Raw genomic sequence first — 15,868 nt, forward strand, 5'->3', positions numbered from 1 at the left:
TGGTAAGAGTCCTCGAACAAGCCAAAAATCCTCCGATCCTGGGCAGATCAGAAGGACATGAACCCTTTCCTCGCTTTCCCTTCTTTGGAAGGATTCGTAAGGTTGAAGAAATAAAGGAAAACATCGACGGACACCGGCAGCTCTAAATATTCACATACCATCTCGAAATAGCGGATGGAAGCCCAACTGTTCGGATGCAGCTGCGACGGCGCCACGGAGATCCGGTTAAGTAGTGCCATTTGAAAAGAAAAAAAGGGAATACAAACCCCCACTTGGGTGAACATTGACTTGTAGAACCAAATCCAATCGGCAACCCGGGGAGAATGAAAGTTGAGTTCGTATAACCGTTCGTTGGGGGCGGAAACGAAAACGTCGTAGTTGGCCTCCTCGTCAGTCCCGCCGCACAAGTACTCGGCTTAGCAGAACTCGGTAAGCTCCTCCACGCCCATCTGGTTCGGGACTCTTTCACGTCGGAGGTCACCCAAGCGTACGAGTCATAACCCGTGTTGGAGGTGGAAGCTCGTGAGACGATGCGAGGCATACCTACAGTGGGGGCACCACTCGGTTAGTCTACAAGGTCGGGAGCTCGAAAAAGGCCCAGAAACTACATTTAGCCTATTCAACAACTGAAACCAAGCATGGCCGAAACCACTCCTAAAACAAAGCCTAAAAGATCAACGCCCTGGAATGGTAAACCCCCCCCCCAATACACCTATCTAACACTAATGTCATCCAACACACAAGCTCAGTCAGGAAGAGCAGCATGCATACAGGAACATAAAACAAAAAGGTAAAATGAACATGAAACAGAAAGCGAAAGCAAAGGAGGAATACTTACCAGGATTGATTGCAATAACTCGAAAGGAAGTAAGAGGGAGTGAAGGCACGAGGCTGCAGGAATCGCGATAGGAAATTTGAGAAAGAAGAAGATGAGAGTGAAAAGGAGTTAGGCATTGGAGAGAAAATGAAATGCAAAACTGAGGAGGAAGGGGAATTAGAAAACTAACTTGAAGCGCGAAAGGCAAAGGCAAAAGAGTCTTTACTCGCAGGGTTTGAAACAACCCATTATGAGCATTAAATGCCCAACGCGAAGAACGAGGCGACGAACGGTTATCCCAACAACGAACAGACATGCGCGCAAGAGGCACGTCCTCTCCACGAGCGGCTGACCTAGCGACAACACACGAGAGAACATAACACGCCACCAATAGCTCTCACGATCATTGCTGGCGCGTTGGGGGCACTGTTACTGCCTGACCCAAACTTCACACGGGCCGACCCGACCCACAGACCACCCGACCCAAACGGTCGGGTGAGAGTTGCTCCACCACCGACCCGGACACATGTCCTTGACAGCTCTCCACTACAGCTGTATGAGGAAACTTCAAGGAAGGTGTGTCTGCTCTTTCGGGACCCACTTCTGACACGGTATATATGGGGAGGGTCCTACCCCTCCCCCAAGGTACGTCACATACCATTCTCTCACTTTTCGCCTGCACACTTGACTGACTAGAGCGTCGGAGTGTCTTTGCAGGTGACACCCCCTCTCCACACAAAGAACTCGGGACATCGGCTGCACCCCTTTTAACCCAGCGACCTGGCACCAGACGATTCTCCCTCTCATCAACTGAAGTACCAACCCGAACTGTCCGATACCCAACCTACCATACAATAGTCTTTTTATCATACACCTCACAATAGAAACAACTAAAACCTCCTTCTCTATCTTAGAGAGAAAGTGCGTTGTTATTTTCTTTCTAAAAAAACCTACCTGAAAATTGCATGCGCTTATATAGGACCGTCCTTATTACTATCAGAAAGAAATCACATACAACCAATAGTATTAACATCGTAATTCCTCATCAATATATTCATGCTAATATTATCACAAGAAAGTAACAAATCTCAGTACCAGATCAAATCTCATCATTTCATTTGTCATCGTATTATTATATTATAACATCATCATCAATATTATTTCATTCAAACATGTTATGTGTCTTATGTGTACACTAAATTAGTTACTAAAATTAATTATTAGTACAAAATATATATTAGAATATAAAATATATATTAAAAATAAATTAAATAATATATATATTTATATAAAATATATAATAGTTGATTTTAGTATATAAATAATATATTTTTGTATTTCATTTATGATCATCATAATGTCACCTTGGGTTTGACTTGGATCATTATATACGGCCTATATATGGGTCTAAATTATCTAAAAACAACTTTCTCAAACTCAAGGTGATAGTTTTGAGTTGTCCCGGGCTCACCAAAGTTATCTTCTTTTATGTATGGAAGATGCTAGTCAGTCAGTAAAGCTTTGCGTATACGTTGAATTCTGACATATGTGAAGTTTCTTTCATTGCCTATCTCTTACGCCGCAGCTCTTTTTCATGCAGGCAAGCAGGGGCGGAGCTAGAAGAAATATTAGAGGGGGGCAAAAAATATTTACACAATAAAATAAGACTAAAATAAAATTTTAAAGGGGGGTTAAACTGAAATTTACATATAATTTACATGTAAAAAATTAAAATTAGGGGGGGTCATTGCCCCCTTTCCTTGTACCTAACTCCGCCCCTGCAGGCAAGATTTCGTTGTGTATGCAGAGATACAATTTCTACCAATGCGTTGCGTATGCGAGATTTCATCATGTACGCGAGATGCCATTGCCTACGCGTAGGTCCATTGCTGCCAATTTTCCTGCATATCTTACTTTTCAACGCCACAGTACAACTTTCAAAATCTATATGAGAAAATATGGAGACAATAAATTTAGTATACATGTACAATATAGATAAAATTAAAATTATAATCATTAATAATTAATTTAATTAATTTCTAATCATTTTAAATTTTAAAAACATAAGAATTTTGTTATGAAAAAGTTTACCTATTCTTTCATTTTATGCTGCGAATAATGTGCTGCAATTTCTTTTTCTCCGACAATTTTTTCAATCTCTCCGAACTAACGCCGTGAAGCTCACTACCGTCCGTTGACTAAGAGAGGGACTGAATCCGAAAGAGTTGTGATCTTCATCTACTAACACTCTTGGATCTGGTTTAAGTGAATGATGGCGACACAAGTGTATTCGGTGTGGGCGATTCCACCGCTTGACGTGGCGGCAACGTTGGGGAACCTCATGGCGGGACTTCGATTGGAGTTCGGTGGTCTGCATTTCGAGCCGCACATTACGGTGGTCGGAGCCATCAGATTGACCGAGGCTCAGAACAAGCTCCGATCGGCGTGGGAAGGATTCAAGGCCTACAATGGCACGGTTGACCGTTGTACTTCGCTTCAAGTGGCTTGAAGAATGACAAATTTAGATGTTGGATATTCAATTTACTAAGTATGTATATGTAGATGGTTATTTTATTTCTTAATTGGATGGTTATTTTATTTGTTTTAGTTTAACATATAGTTAACAAATGGTAGATGGTCATTTTACTAGATAATCGAATAATTATTTTAATAACTACATGGATGGTTGTTTGATAGCCGGCGAAAAAACTTCTAACGCCGAAGAGATTGAATGATTAACGAGAATTGAGTAAGTTAAGAGAATAGAAGAAGATATTCAGGTAAATTTCATTGCTAAATTAGGATTGGGATAATTAATTTTAAATTTTTTTCTTGTATTGGACTAAATTTAAAATTCATTGTATACATTGTCAAGCTCTCTAGTGATGTTCAATCTATAAAAATTTTCACAAAATCCTATAAATTTCGCTCTTCAAATATATAAAATTAGACGAATTATAATTTTTAACGAAGCAAATCTCATCTCAATAAGACTCCAAAAACTAAGTTATATAGCCTAGCCAAAATATTTCAAAATCTATAGAATTCTGCATATAACTATAGTTCTTTTTGAAAAAGTATAGGTAAACAATGAAAATATTAAACAATGTAAATAATAGATATATCGGATGTTCATTTTACTAGTGTACAGATGGTTATTTTAATATTAAAATTTAGAAGGTTAATTTGGAGGTGCAGTGTGTTTTTATTTGATTGGTGATTGTTTTTATTTGATTAGTGGTTGTTTATATTGTTCAACAAAGTCATTATCCCCCTAGCGTTCCCCGTTCTTTTTTACAAGCAAAGCATTCCTATTCAGCTTCATCATAAACCAATATCATCGTTCTTCTGGTTAAAATGCCAAATCATAAATTTTTGTTAGAACAAAGAACTAAAACTCATCAATATCATGAAATTGTAGGCCTTATTAGGAAGCCAAATCATAGCTTCAAAAAAATTACAAGCACATTGTTCCAAGTATTATTTATTTATAACAAATATAACAAGTCAAGCGAAACCAGATAAATAAACAAATAATGAGAATATTAGAAGACTAACATATTTTATTAATATTAGCTAATATTTTAGTTTAGTGTTTTATTTTTATAACATTAAAATTTAAAATTTAATATATAAATATTTTTGTTAACTAAATGTTAACTAAAATAATAAATTTTATTTATCGTATAACATTATTGCTAATTAATATTAAAGCAATGCAGGTCAAAGCATTTTAATGAACTGGTTCTCTAATGAAAATACTTTAAATATTGGTAAAAATTCGGGTGTATTCAACTGCACATGAAATTGATAGTTAAAAGTTGTTAGATAAAAATTTAATCAAATCAGTCAAATCATCTAATGGTTTTCAGTTATCAACTTCACGTGAAGTTGATTGGAACTGAATTTCTACTTTAAATATTAGTAACTGATGATATTTTATAAAGAGAATCTGGCTAATATAATATTTATTTCAAACTTAGAAAAATTATTTAAATAAAATACACTGAGAAGTGAACTTTTAAATGAAATCCCAATTTAGAATCACTATAGTGATATAATGGTAATTAAATTTCAATGTCTCATTTTACTAATTTTCTCTTTTTTAAAAGCTTGATCCCAGTTTAAAATACCTAGGATTCCTACACTAGAGGAGTATCCAAATTGGTCAACGCAAAAGAATTTATTAGAGCCAATACATATGTCTATAATACACTAAATTTCTCAATATAGACTCTCTGATATCTACTCATATTCTATTTTAAGAGTACTAATTTAACAAATGCTTTAAACTTTACTCAAGAGAAAAGCTATTGCGATCAAATATATGCCTGAATTATGTAGGAACTAATGCGTCTCTAAATCTTGATATAAAAAATGTAGAAGAGTAATTTCTATTTTTTTTAATAATTGAAATAAAATAAAATAGAAGAAGAAAATGCCCAGCAAGAGAAACAGAACAAGGAGAGAGATAAGGAAAGAATGAAAATTTATTATTTTTTTTAGACTTCTACGTTAAAAAGAAAAAACTAAGGCCAATTTTTCGATATAGATGCAGAAATAAATTTATATATGTAAATTTATGTTGGAAGAACATCTGATTGACAAGGATTCGTTCAAAAGAATAACTTTTGTGAATCATTAAATGACAGCTATACAAATATTAGTAGAAATTTGTGAATGGTGGTGTGACTTTTGAGAGAGATTGATTAAATTAATTAAAAATGATGTCATTAACCATCACTTGGACACGTTTATATTATATTGGGCTAGACATTCTTTGGGTTAAAAAATCTTAGAACAGTGTATGATAAAACTTTTTTATAAATGGGCTTAAGATTTTTTTGTAACAAAAATATTTTTAAATGAAATGCATTGAGCCGGTTACAACTACTAGCACTACTAATTATATTCTCAGCAATAATAACAATTAGATATACTTATTACTAGTAGTTATAATATTAATATTAATCATAAATATTAATAACAGTACAGATAACAAAATTCGTAACAACAACAATAATAATAATAGCTAAAAGATAAATAATGTTATTTATATTATTAACATTATGATTTAATATTTTTTTTATCCTAATAATTAATCCTAAAATAAAATAAGATAGACTAATTTAGTAATTAAAATTTGTTTAACATTAAGTTGTTCGATTAATTATTTTTTAGAAAATAAATTGAAATAATAAAATATAAAACAAAAAATATAAAACAAAAAAATTATGTGTAAATATTATAAAAAAAATTAGGGAACCTTTTATTATTTTATTAAATTGCATTATTAACATTAATGTTGGTAATAATATTATGCTTTTTGTTATTATTAATCAAGGTTGCGAGAACTGAACCAGTCAATGAACCGATCAAGTGACTGGTTCAATGGTCTAACCGGAATTGGACTGGAATCGAACCAGTTTAATTAAATATACATTAAAATTATTAAATATTTAAATTCAATATTTTTAAACTAATTTTAATTCAATTACAAATTTTAAATATAAGACAAAATTCAATTCTATTTAATTACAAAACTCAATTACAAAATATAAGACAAAATTTCAAATATAATTGTAACACAACAAAATTCAATTCAATTACAAATTCCTAAATTCGCCCAATATAGGAATGCCAAAGTATATAATCATATTTTTTTTGGAATTCTAATCAATTAGTTTAATCAACATGTTCTCATTTCAGAATCCAAACTAATCTAAAAATACATCAACAACAAAAGTAATTGAATGAGCTCAAAGAGTGTGAGACAGAGTTACCTAAAATTAAATTCAGAATCAATTTAACATTCAAGTAAGTAATTGAGGAAATAACATTTGCGAAATAATTATTATCAATTTAGGGTAAGAGTGAGAACTATATACAAGAAAATCCCATTCCCTCTGTAGTGTCACTGTTGTGGCTGATTTGAACAGAATTTCGGAAACAAATTCCATTGACTCCACCAAATTTCTGGCATTCCATAAGCCCTATTCCATTGAATTATAAGTATAGTTTACTGTGATAGACCGCAAATAGTTTGTCTTCAATAATTCTAGCAGGTTTGGTTTAACATTCAACAAATCAAATAAATAATCCAATTTCAAACTCAGAATAGAGACTCAGCTCAGAATCTTCAAAATTAGTTGGAAAAAAGATGAATGGCGAAGACAGAATGAGCTCGGAGAGTGTGAGACTGAGTTACCTAAAATCAGAGAAGAAGAGAAGGGGCGATAGCCAAAACGGCGAGGAGGGAGTAGCAAGACCCATGGCGAGGAGTGGAGCAACGATGACCCATGGCAAGGAGCGAAGAAGCAGTGACGGCAAGAGAGCTCGAAGAGGGACCTTGAGCTTGGACAAAGACCGAGAGAGAGAGAGAGAGAGAGAGAGAGAGAGAGAGAGAGAGAGAGAGAGAGAGAGAGAGAGAGAGAGAGATTGAAGATGACACCCACGGTTTGTCCCGCTCGTGGCCAAGGAGAGGAGATGAATGATGGAGAAGGTGGTGGCTAGGGCTTCTAGTGGGTGTTTGCTCTGGTAGGGTACAATTTGGGATTTTGGTGAATACTGAATAATGAGAGAGAAGGGAGAGGGGGTGTGTTTTGCTTCTGCCCGTTTGGGCTTTTCCTTTTTTTTTTTTAAGAATCAAAACGATGCAGTTTTGAATTCGAATAGAGAACCGGCTCTCTAAAAAACTAGTCCGATTTATCCGCTTCACCGTTTTGATAGGTTTTTTGCAGGCTAGTTTTAGACATCAACCGGACTGGCCAAATGACCGGTTCTCGATTAACCCGGTCGAACTGGATAGTTCGGTCCGATTTTCAGAACCTTGCTATTAATATTCTGTTTGTCCTAACGATATTGGATGATATATACGCCTCAAACAGATTTGAGCTTTCTACTGATATAATGACACATCCAACAATACCTTGTAACCATGGTGGAGGGGTCTTCAGTCTCTCAGTGATTCTCTCTTTTTTTTTTTTAAACTGAAAACTCTATTAACCATTAAGAATAATTAACTATTGAATAGTGGTAGTAGTGGATCAGCCTTTTCTTTTTGTTTTGGTCAAAGGATCATCTTTTTATTTAACTTGGCTTTTTGTTACAAAAATAATTCCTGAGCTTATTTAACCATTTGGTCCCAAAAATAAACATCAATGAGAAGAAGCCTAACTAAAAAAAGAAAAACTAACCAACTTGCTAATTAATCTTCATCATCGTAATTAACAATGCTTACATGCTAAAAACACCTGACCACTTTATCTGACCACTTGTTATTCATACACTTATTTAAAGCAAAATCTACACATGTAGATGTCTTCTCTCAATCTACATGGAAGACTTGGCCAAAAACTAAACTATCTTTTCATTTTATTATTGGTCTCAGCCTCTCCCTTCTCTTTTTGTTTTCTTTTTTTAAAATAGAGAAAGTACACGTAACCAACTAGTAATGTAGCCAACTAGAGAAAAAAAATAAAAACAACCAAAGAGTCATGCTACATGCTTGTTGACCAAATTAATTTTGTGAAGATCATCTGTTAGCTACGATAAGCCACTATAGGATCGTAGAAAGTGTGTTCTCAGTTATTCAAGGAGCGAAAGGGCTCAGCAATCCCATTCACAATAAAAAAATAACACAAACCCTTATCCTTCTCTCTATAGTCGCACGCGGCGCTGTCTAGCCGCAGGTTGGTGGTTGACGACTTCTGTCTCTCTTTTTCACCGGGGCAACACACGGAGCAATGGGTGGTTGCTGGCGGGCGAGCAACGAGTCTCCTTCGCCTGTATGTCACGGGGCGCATGGTGTGGTTCGTCGTAGACGGGTAACGTGTCCCCATCAGCAATGTGAGGCATGACACACGGAGTGGTTTCGTGGCAGATGTAACACCTTATCACACAAAGCTTTATGCTTAAGCCATAAAATAGAGGTGGTGTGGTATTATGACCTCTAAAATAAAATATACATAATAATAGTTTGAAAGAATCAGATTTCTGGACTTTACTATGAGTTTTTAATTAATAATCACATTTCTGGACTTTACTATGAGTTTGTGTATTTTTCTATGATTTCAGGTATTTTCTGGCTGAAATTGAGGGACCTGAGTAAAAATCAGATTCAGAGGTTGAAGAAGGACTGCAGATGCTGTTGGATTCTGACCTCCCTACACTCAAAGTGGATTTTCTGGAGCTACAGAACTCCAAATGGTGCGCTTCCAATTGCGTTTGAAAGTAGACATCCAGGGATTTCCAGCAATATATAACAGTCCATACTTTGCCCGAGTTTAGACGATGCAAACTGGCGTTGAACGCCAGTTCCATGTTGCAGTCTGGTGTTCAGCGCCAGAAACAAGTTGCAAAGTGGAGTTCAACGCCAGAAACACGTTACAAACTGGCGTTCAACTCCAAAATTGACCTCTCCACGTGAAAGCTTCATGCTCAACCCAAGCACACACCAAGTGGGCCCCCGAAGTGGATTTCTGCATCAATTACTTACTTTTGTAAACCCTAGTAGCTAGTCTAGTATAAATAGAACTTTTTACTATTGTATTTGATATCTTCGGATCATCTTTGATTAGTTTTATGCTATCTTAGACTTTCATGGGGGCTCGCCATTCGGCCATGTCTAGACCATTATCACTTATGTATTTTCAACGGTAGAGTTTCTACACTCCATAGATTAAGGTGTGGAGCTCTACTGTTCCTCATGAATTAATACAAAGTACTACTGTTTTTCTATTCAATTCAAGCTTATTCCTATTATAAGATATCCATTCTCACCCAAGAACATGATGAATGTGATGATTATGTGACGCTCTTCATCATTCTCACCTATGAATGCGTGCTTGACAAACACTTCCGTTCTACATGCAAACAAGCTAGAATGAGTATCTCTTGGATATCTAATACAGAGGACCGAGTCCGAGATATTAGAATCTTCGTGGTATAAGTTAGAACCCATGGATGGCCATTCCTGAGATCCGGAAAGTTTAAACCTTGTCTGTGGTATTCCGAGTAGGATCCGGGAAGGGATGGCTGTGACGAACTTCAAACTCGCGAGTACTGGGCGTAGTGACAGACGTAAAAGGAATGTGAATCCTATTCCAGTATGATCGAGAACCTCCAGATGATTAGCCATGCAGTGACAGCGCATCGGACCATTTTCACAAAGAGGATGGGAAGTAGCCATTGACAACGGTGATGCCCTACACAAAGCTTGCCATGGAAGGGAGTAGGAAGGATTGGATAAAGACAGCAGGAAAGCAGAGGTTCAGAGGAACGAAAGCATCTCTATACACTTATCTGAAATTCTCACTAATGAATTACATAAGTATCTCTATCTTTATTTTCTGTTTAATTATTATTATTATTCGAAAACTCCATAACCTTTTAATATCCGCCTGACTGAGATTTACAAGGTGACCATACTAACAATCTCCGTGGGATCGACCCTTACTCACGTAAGGTTTATTACTTGGACGACGCAGTGCACTTGCTGGTTAGTTGTACGAAGTTGTGAAACAGATATAAGATCATGTAGGTGCGCATTGAGTTTCTAGCGCCGTAACCAAGGAAGCAATGATCACGATTTCGCACACCAGTACGCATGCCATATTTTGCGTACGCAGGGGTGTCATTTGTCCAACTCGCATATGATGAATCCATATTTGATGATAAATTTTGGCTTTAAATGAATAGATTTCATCACATAATCTCACATTTATTCACTGAATTAGCATGCATTTGTGATTTCCTTCCAAATTGCACTTAATTACAAAATCATGCTTTTTAGGCTCCAAAAATGCTAATTTTATTTCTCTTAAATTCTATTCGAGACCTTGATATGTCTGTTAAGTGATTTTAGGTCTTAGGAATCAAGGTTATTTTGGAAGAGATGGAAAAAGAAGCAAGCAAGAGTAGGAAATCATGAAAAAAATGAAGATTTTGGATTTCTGCATCTGTGCGTACGCATCATTGCAGCTGTGCATACGCACACTTCATTTTCTTCTCGCTCGCATACGCGGACCACACTGTCGCGTACGCGAGAATGCTGTCATATGCCTCATTAGTGGAAAGACACTGGGGGTGATTTTTGAGCTAATTTTGGCCCAGTTTGAAGCCCAATTCAAAGATTAGAGACTGGGGGTGATGCAAGCTTGAGGACATACATTCTATTAGCTTAGTTTTACATAGTTTAGAGTTTTAGAGAGAGAAACTCCTCTTTTTCTCTAGGGTTTAGTGTTCCTTGTTTATTTTCATTTCAATCCATAGATTATACTCTTGTTAATTTCAGTTTTTATTACTCTAATTGTAGTTTCTCTTCTCTAATTTTACTTAGCATTCTTGAAATTTTAATTATTTTGGGTTATGATTTTGGATCTTGTTGGATTTTGATTTTATTAATGCAATGAAGTTTTTCATGTTCCAATTGTGTTATTTGAATTGTTATTGTTGATTATTGCTAGTGGTACCTTTAATTTGGATTGTTTCCTCAATTTTATGATGCTTTTTACCATTGCTCACCAAATGTTTGAAGAAATGTTACTTATGACCCATGTCCGCAAACGCGAGCCCCTCAGATAGAGGAGATGTCCCGCATCGCATGGCACTTGCCTGCGTACGTGAGCGTGTAAAATTTCCCTCTCACGTACGCATGTCCTCTATAAATGTTAAAAAGTTGGTAAGTCCTGTAGAATTCATTTTTACACACTAAACTTCCTAAACGCATAACTTTTTCATTAAAAATTATTTTTAGTCCGTTGTTCGAACGGCATAAACTTCACGAACAATTTTCCTTTTAAATAAGTTTGGAAAAGTTTGAGGGTCTGGAAGCCGAGTTATAGCCTGCTGAAATTCGGTCAAAAATAAGATTTTCATAGAATTTACCAAACCTCCATTTTTACCACATTCTCAATTTTAAACCAAAATTTCTAAATCCCAAACCAGCAATAAGTCATTCAAAACATGTCCACATACTTCCATTCCTCTCAACAACACACCACCACCTCAAACCATTCACGAATTCCTCTATTTCCTATACATATCACTCAACAAATCCCACAGTCATAAAAAATCATGCACCATTCTTTATCAACCACGTTAATTAACACAATTTCATAACAAGCTCAACATTTTCATCAAAATTGCTAACCATTAACATCCTAACATAATCCAACCTATCCTATATTCATCTAGCCTATATTTTCACATGACATTACATATTATATACAAGAAACCAAAACTATACTTTAGTCGATTCCTTCCTAATACCCAAAATGTCTCAACTTCCTCAAATTGCAAGCTCCAAGTCTCCACCATCAAGATTTCAGCACCCAATGCTTAATTCAAGCTTCCAACATCCTCAAATATGTTTCAATTCACATTTATACTACCTAATTTATATCATTACATCCACATACACAAGCTCAATACCCAACCTCATACAATTTCAAGAATTCACAATGATTTTGAGGGTTCTTACCTTTCTTAAGCATCAATGGAGCAAAATCCAATAATTCTCTCAAGCTAATTCAAGCCTAAAACATCAAAATCACATAATCCATCAAACTCAAAACTCCAAATTTTCAAATTAAGGAGAGGAAAGCTAAGTAGATAATTGAAATTTTCTTACCAAATTAGTTAGTAGTCTTTGTAGAGCTTGGCGGGTGGCCGCAAACGGTGCGGCGATCAGAGCTCCGGATTGAAAGTTATGTGGAATAGAAATTGAAGTGAGGGTTTGGTGTTCTTGATTTCTCTTTCCCCAAAATTTCCCAAGTGCAGCGTGTGTTTTCATGAAGAGGGGAGACGTGGCTGCAGCCATATCATTAAAGAGGTGTTTGGGCTGGGCCTTGGGCCCGGTTTGATTCTGGTCCAACTGATTCGGTTCGTTCGGCCCAATTTTGGGCCAAAACCTTTAAATTTGTGCTGAAATTCGAATTTTTAATATTTTTATCCCCTTTGGATTAGTAGAATTTAATTTCATAATTTATTTGATTAATAATTAATTTATTGACTAATTATTCACTAATTACACGGGGGTTTACATCCTAACTAGCTAAATAAAAATTTTACCCTCACAATTAAGATTTAGTTACCTAAAAAGAGGTGTGGGTACTCCTTCCACATTTCGGATTCAAGTTCCTAAGTATGTGTTTCAATTCCAGCTTGACTCCAAGCTACTTTAACTAATGCAACCTCTTTTCTGTGCAACTGCTTAACGCTGCTATCATGAATTTGAATCGGAGTCACTGGAAGTGTTAAATCTTCTCTCAACTGAACTGATTCAGGTTTCAATACAGAACTAGCATAAGAAGAGTACTTCTAAAGCTGAGAGACGTGAAATACGTCATGAAAGTTCGAAAGATAGGGTGGCAGAGCTATACGGTACGCCACCGACCCAATTTTCTTTAGAATCTAAAACGGACCAATTTAACAGGGATTCAGCTTCTTCGTCTTGTTCAATCTACCCACTCCGGTTGTTGGTGTAACCTTTAAGAACACATGATCTCCCTCATCAAATTCTAGAGGTTTCTGCCTCTGATCGGCATAGCTTTTCTGGCAGCTTTGAGCAGTAAGTATTCTGTTTTGGATTTTCTTAATTTGCTCGGTGGTCTCAGCTATTAACTCAGGCCCCAACAAACTTGATTCCCCAGTTTCATACCAACATAGTGGAAATTGACATTTTCTCCCATACAGAGCCTCACATGGAGCCATTTCGATACTCGTATGGAAACTGTTATTGTACGAAAACTCTACTAGCGGCATATACCGATCCCAACTCACTGGTTGGTCCAAAACACAAGCACTCAACATATCTTCTAGGTTTTGAATAGTCCTCTCTGATTGGCCATCGATTTGAGGATAGTACGCTGTACTTAAACTTGACTGAATTCCAAACGCTCGTTGGAAAGCTCCCCAGAATCTCGAGGTGAAACGGGGATCTCTGTTAGAGATTATAGTGGTAGGTACACCATGCAACCTTACAATTTCCTTGATGTACAAGTGCGCTAGCTGATGACCGGAATTCACCCCATATAAAAATAATGAATCCGTTCTTTTGGCAAGCGCACAAAAAATATTGTCAAGTAATAACCCACTAGGAGTGGGATCGTAGCCATAGAGATTGGTAGATTTGAGCAATTTTAATCAATGGGTGAATTAGTCAAGATGAGCAAGATAGATTGTGATTGCAGAATTATAAATGAGCAGAAATATAAATGACTCAAAAGTAAAGAGAAGCAGTAAAGTGTAGGAAAGGAAATGGCAAGAATGTAAAGTGCAGAAACATAAACGACTTAATTGTAAATGGGAATGGGAAATAACAGAATGTAAAGAAAGCTATAAAGAATGTGCAAGATAAGAATATGGGAAATTCATTGAGATAAGGAGAAGTTGTTCTCTTTGGATTAAGTCCAGCTCATCTCATCTTCAATCATGCAACTCATTGACCTCTTGGCAATCATGATTGATTGAACCTCAATCCCTTGGTGATTCAATCTCTCAGATCTTGATCAATAGCCAATTCCTTGGTCTAATTGCTCATGAAGAGAGATATGCTTGGTCCCTGATTATACCACACATTCTCATAGATCCAAGTAGAGGGTGGATTATATGTCACCATATCCAATCACTAAAACCTAGATTCTACTCAAGTGTGAGAAGGGATTTCTAGCATGATTTCATGTTTCCTTTTTCAAGGTTCCCATGAAACCCATTTTGTATTCAACCTCTTTCCCAAGATGATTGAACACTAACATTAAAATGAAATTCCTTCTAGCAAATCAAACAGAAGATGAAGAGAAGAAGAAATTCATGATCATTAATCCATCAAGTACAACAAAGCTCCCTCTCTCAATGAGAGGGAATTTAGCTACTCATAACTTAAGAGAAAAGTACAAGAGATGGAAGAAGATGATGTGAAAAGTAAATCTAACTATACTTCAACAAAATTACTACTCAACAACCCTTTCTCAGTACTTTCAGGGGTTATTTATACTACTCCTATCACTAGAATTAAGAAAATACAAAAAGGAAAAGAAAATTACAATTGGACGGAAAAGAAAACTCAATAAACGTGACCTTCCAGGCTTGGCGTGTGACTGGCGCTTGAGTGGCGCGCCATGCCTAGCCACTAAGTTTGGCTTAGGGCGCCACGCCCAGTCCTTCAAGTGGCACGCCCCATGCATCCATCTCCCTGGTATGCCACGCCTTCGAGCCCAAGTGGCACGCCTAGGGTCTTTTTAAACCTTGGTTAGCCTGGCGTGCCACGCCTTCAAGCCCAAGTGGCACGCCCACGGTCTTTTTAAACCTTGGTTAGCCTGGCGTGCCACGCCTTTGAGCTCAAGTGGCAGGCGCAGGCCTTTTCCTTCTTCTTCTCCTTTCTGGAAAGTTGAACTAGCATGACATGCCCAGGGTCTGGCGTGCCACGCCCATTATGTGCGCTTGGTTCCTTCTCTGGAGAGTTGAACTAGCGTGGGACGCCCAGGGTCTGGCGTGCCACACCCCTTGTATGTGCTTGGTTTCTTTGATGGCGTGCCAAGCTTAGAACTCAAGTGGCACGCCCATGGCCTCCTAGTCTTGGCGTGCCACGCCTTGAAGCTTAAGTGGCACACCCAAGTGGGAAATGGTAGCTGTCGTGCCATACCTTCGACACCAAGTGGCACGCCCATATGTTTGGCCCTCTACCTTCTCCTCTGGAAAGTTGTCCTGGCGTGCCACGCCCTAGTGTCAAGTGGCACGCCCATATTGGTGTGTCCCTTCAAGCTTGGCGTGCCACGCCTGGGTCCTCAAGTGGCATGCCCAAGTGTTGGATCAGAGTTGGTGTGCCACACCTTCGACATCAAGTGGCACGCCCAAGTGTTTGTTCAGAGTTGGCATGCCACGCCTTCGACATCAAGTGGCACGTCCAAGTGTTTGGATCTTCAACCTCTTTTCTGAAAACTTGAACTGGCGTGCCACGCCTTGATGCTCAAGTGGCACGCCTAACTTAAGGTGGCTTCTTTAAGCTTAGCGTGCCACGGCTGGGTCTTCAAGTGGCATGCCCAAGTGATG

General features: G+C 37.3%; 1 protein-coding gene across 1 annotated transcript; it reads right to left on the bottom strand.

Annotated features, from left to right (window-relative positions):
• Nucleotides 1–12,958: 12,958 nt before the first annotated feature.
• On the bottom strand, nt 12,959–13,531 carry LOC112742459 (uncharacterized). Its single transcript, XM_025791694.1, has 2 exons — nt 13,252–13,531; nt 12,959–13,095 (listed from the first exon to the last, which is right to left on the bottom strand). The coding sequence occupies exons 1-2, from the start codon at nt 13,529–13,531 to the stop codon at nt 12,959–12,961; spliced, it is 417 nt and encodes a 138-aa protein (XP_025647479.1).
• Between the last annotated feature and the right edge of the window lie 2,337 nt (nt 13,532–15,868).

The sequence above is a fragment of the Arachis hypogaea genome, chromosome 14 (genome assembly GCF_003086295.3).
Source record: "Arachis hypogaea cultivar Tifrunner chromosome 14, arahy.Tifrunner.gnm2.J5K5, whole genome shotgun sequence".
Taxonomy (NCBI): domain Eukaryota; kingdom Viridiplantae; phylum Streptophyta; class Magnoliopsida; order Fabales; family Fabaceae; genus Arachis; species Arachis hypogaea.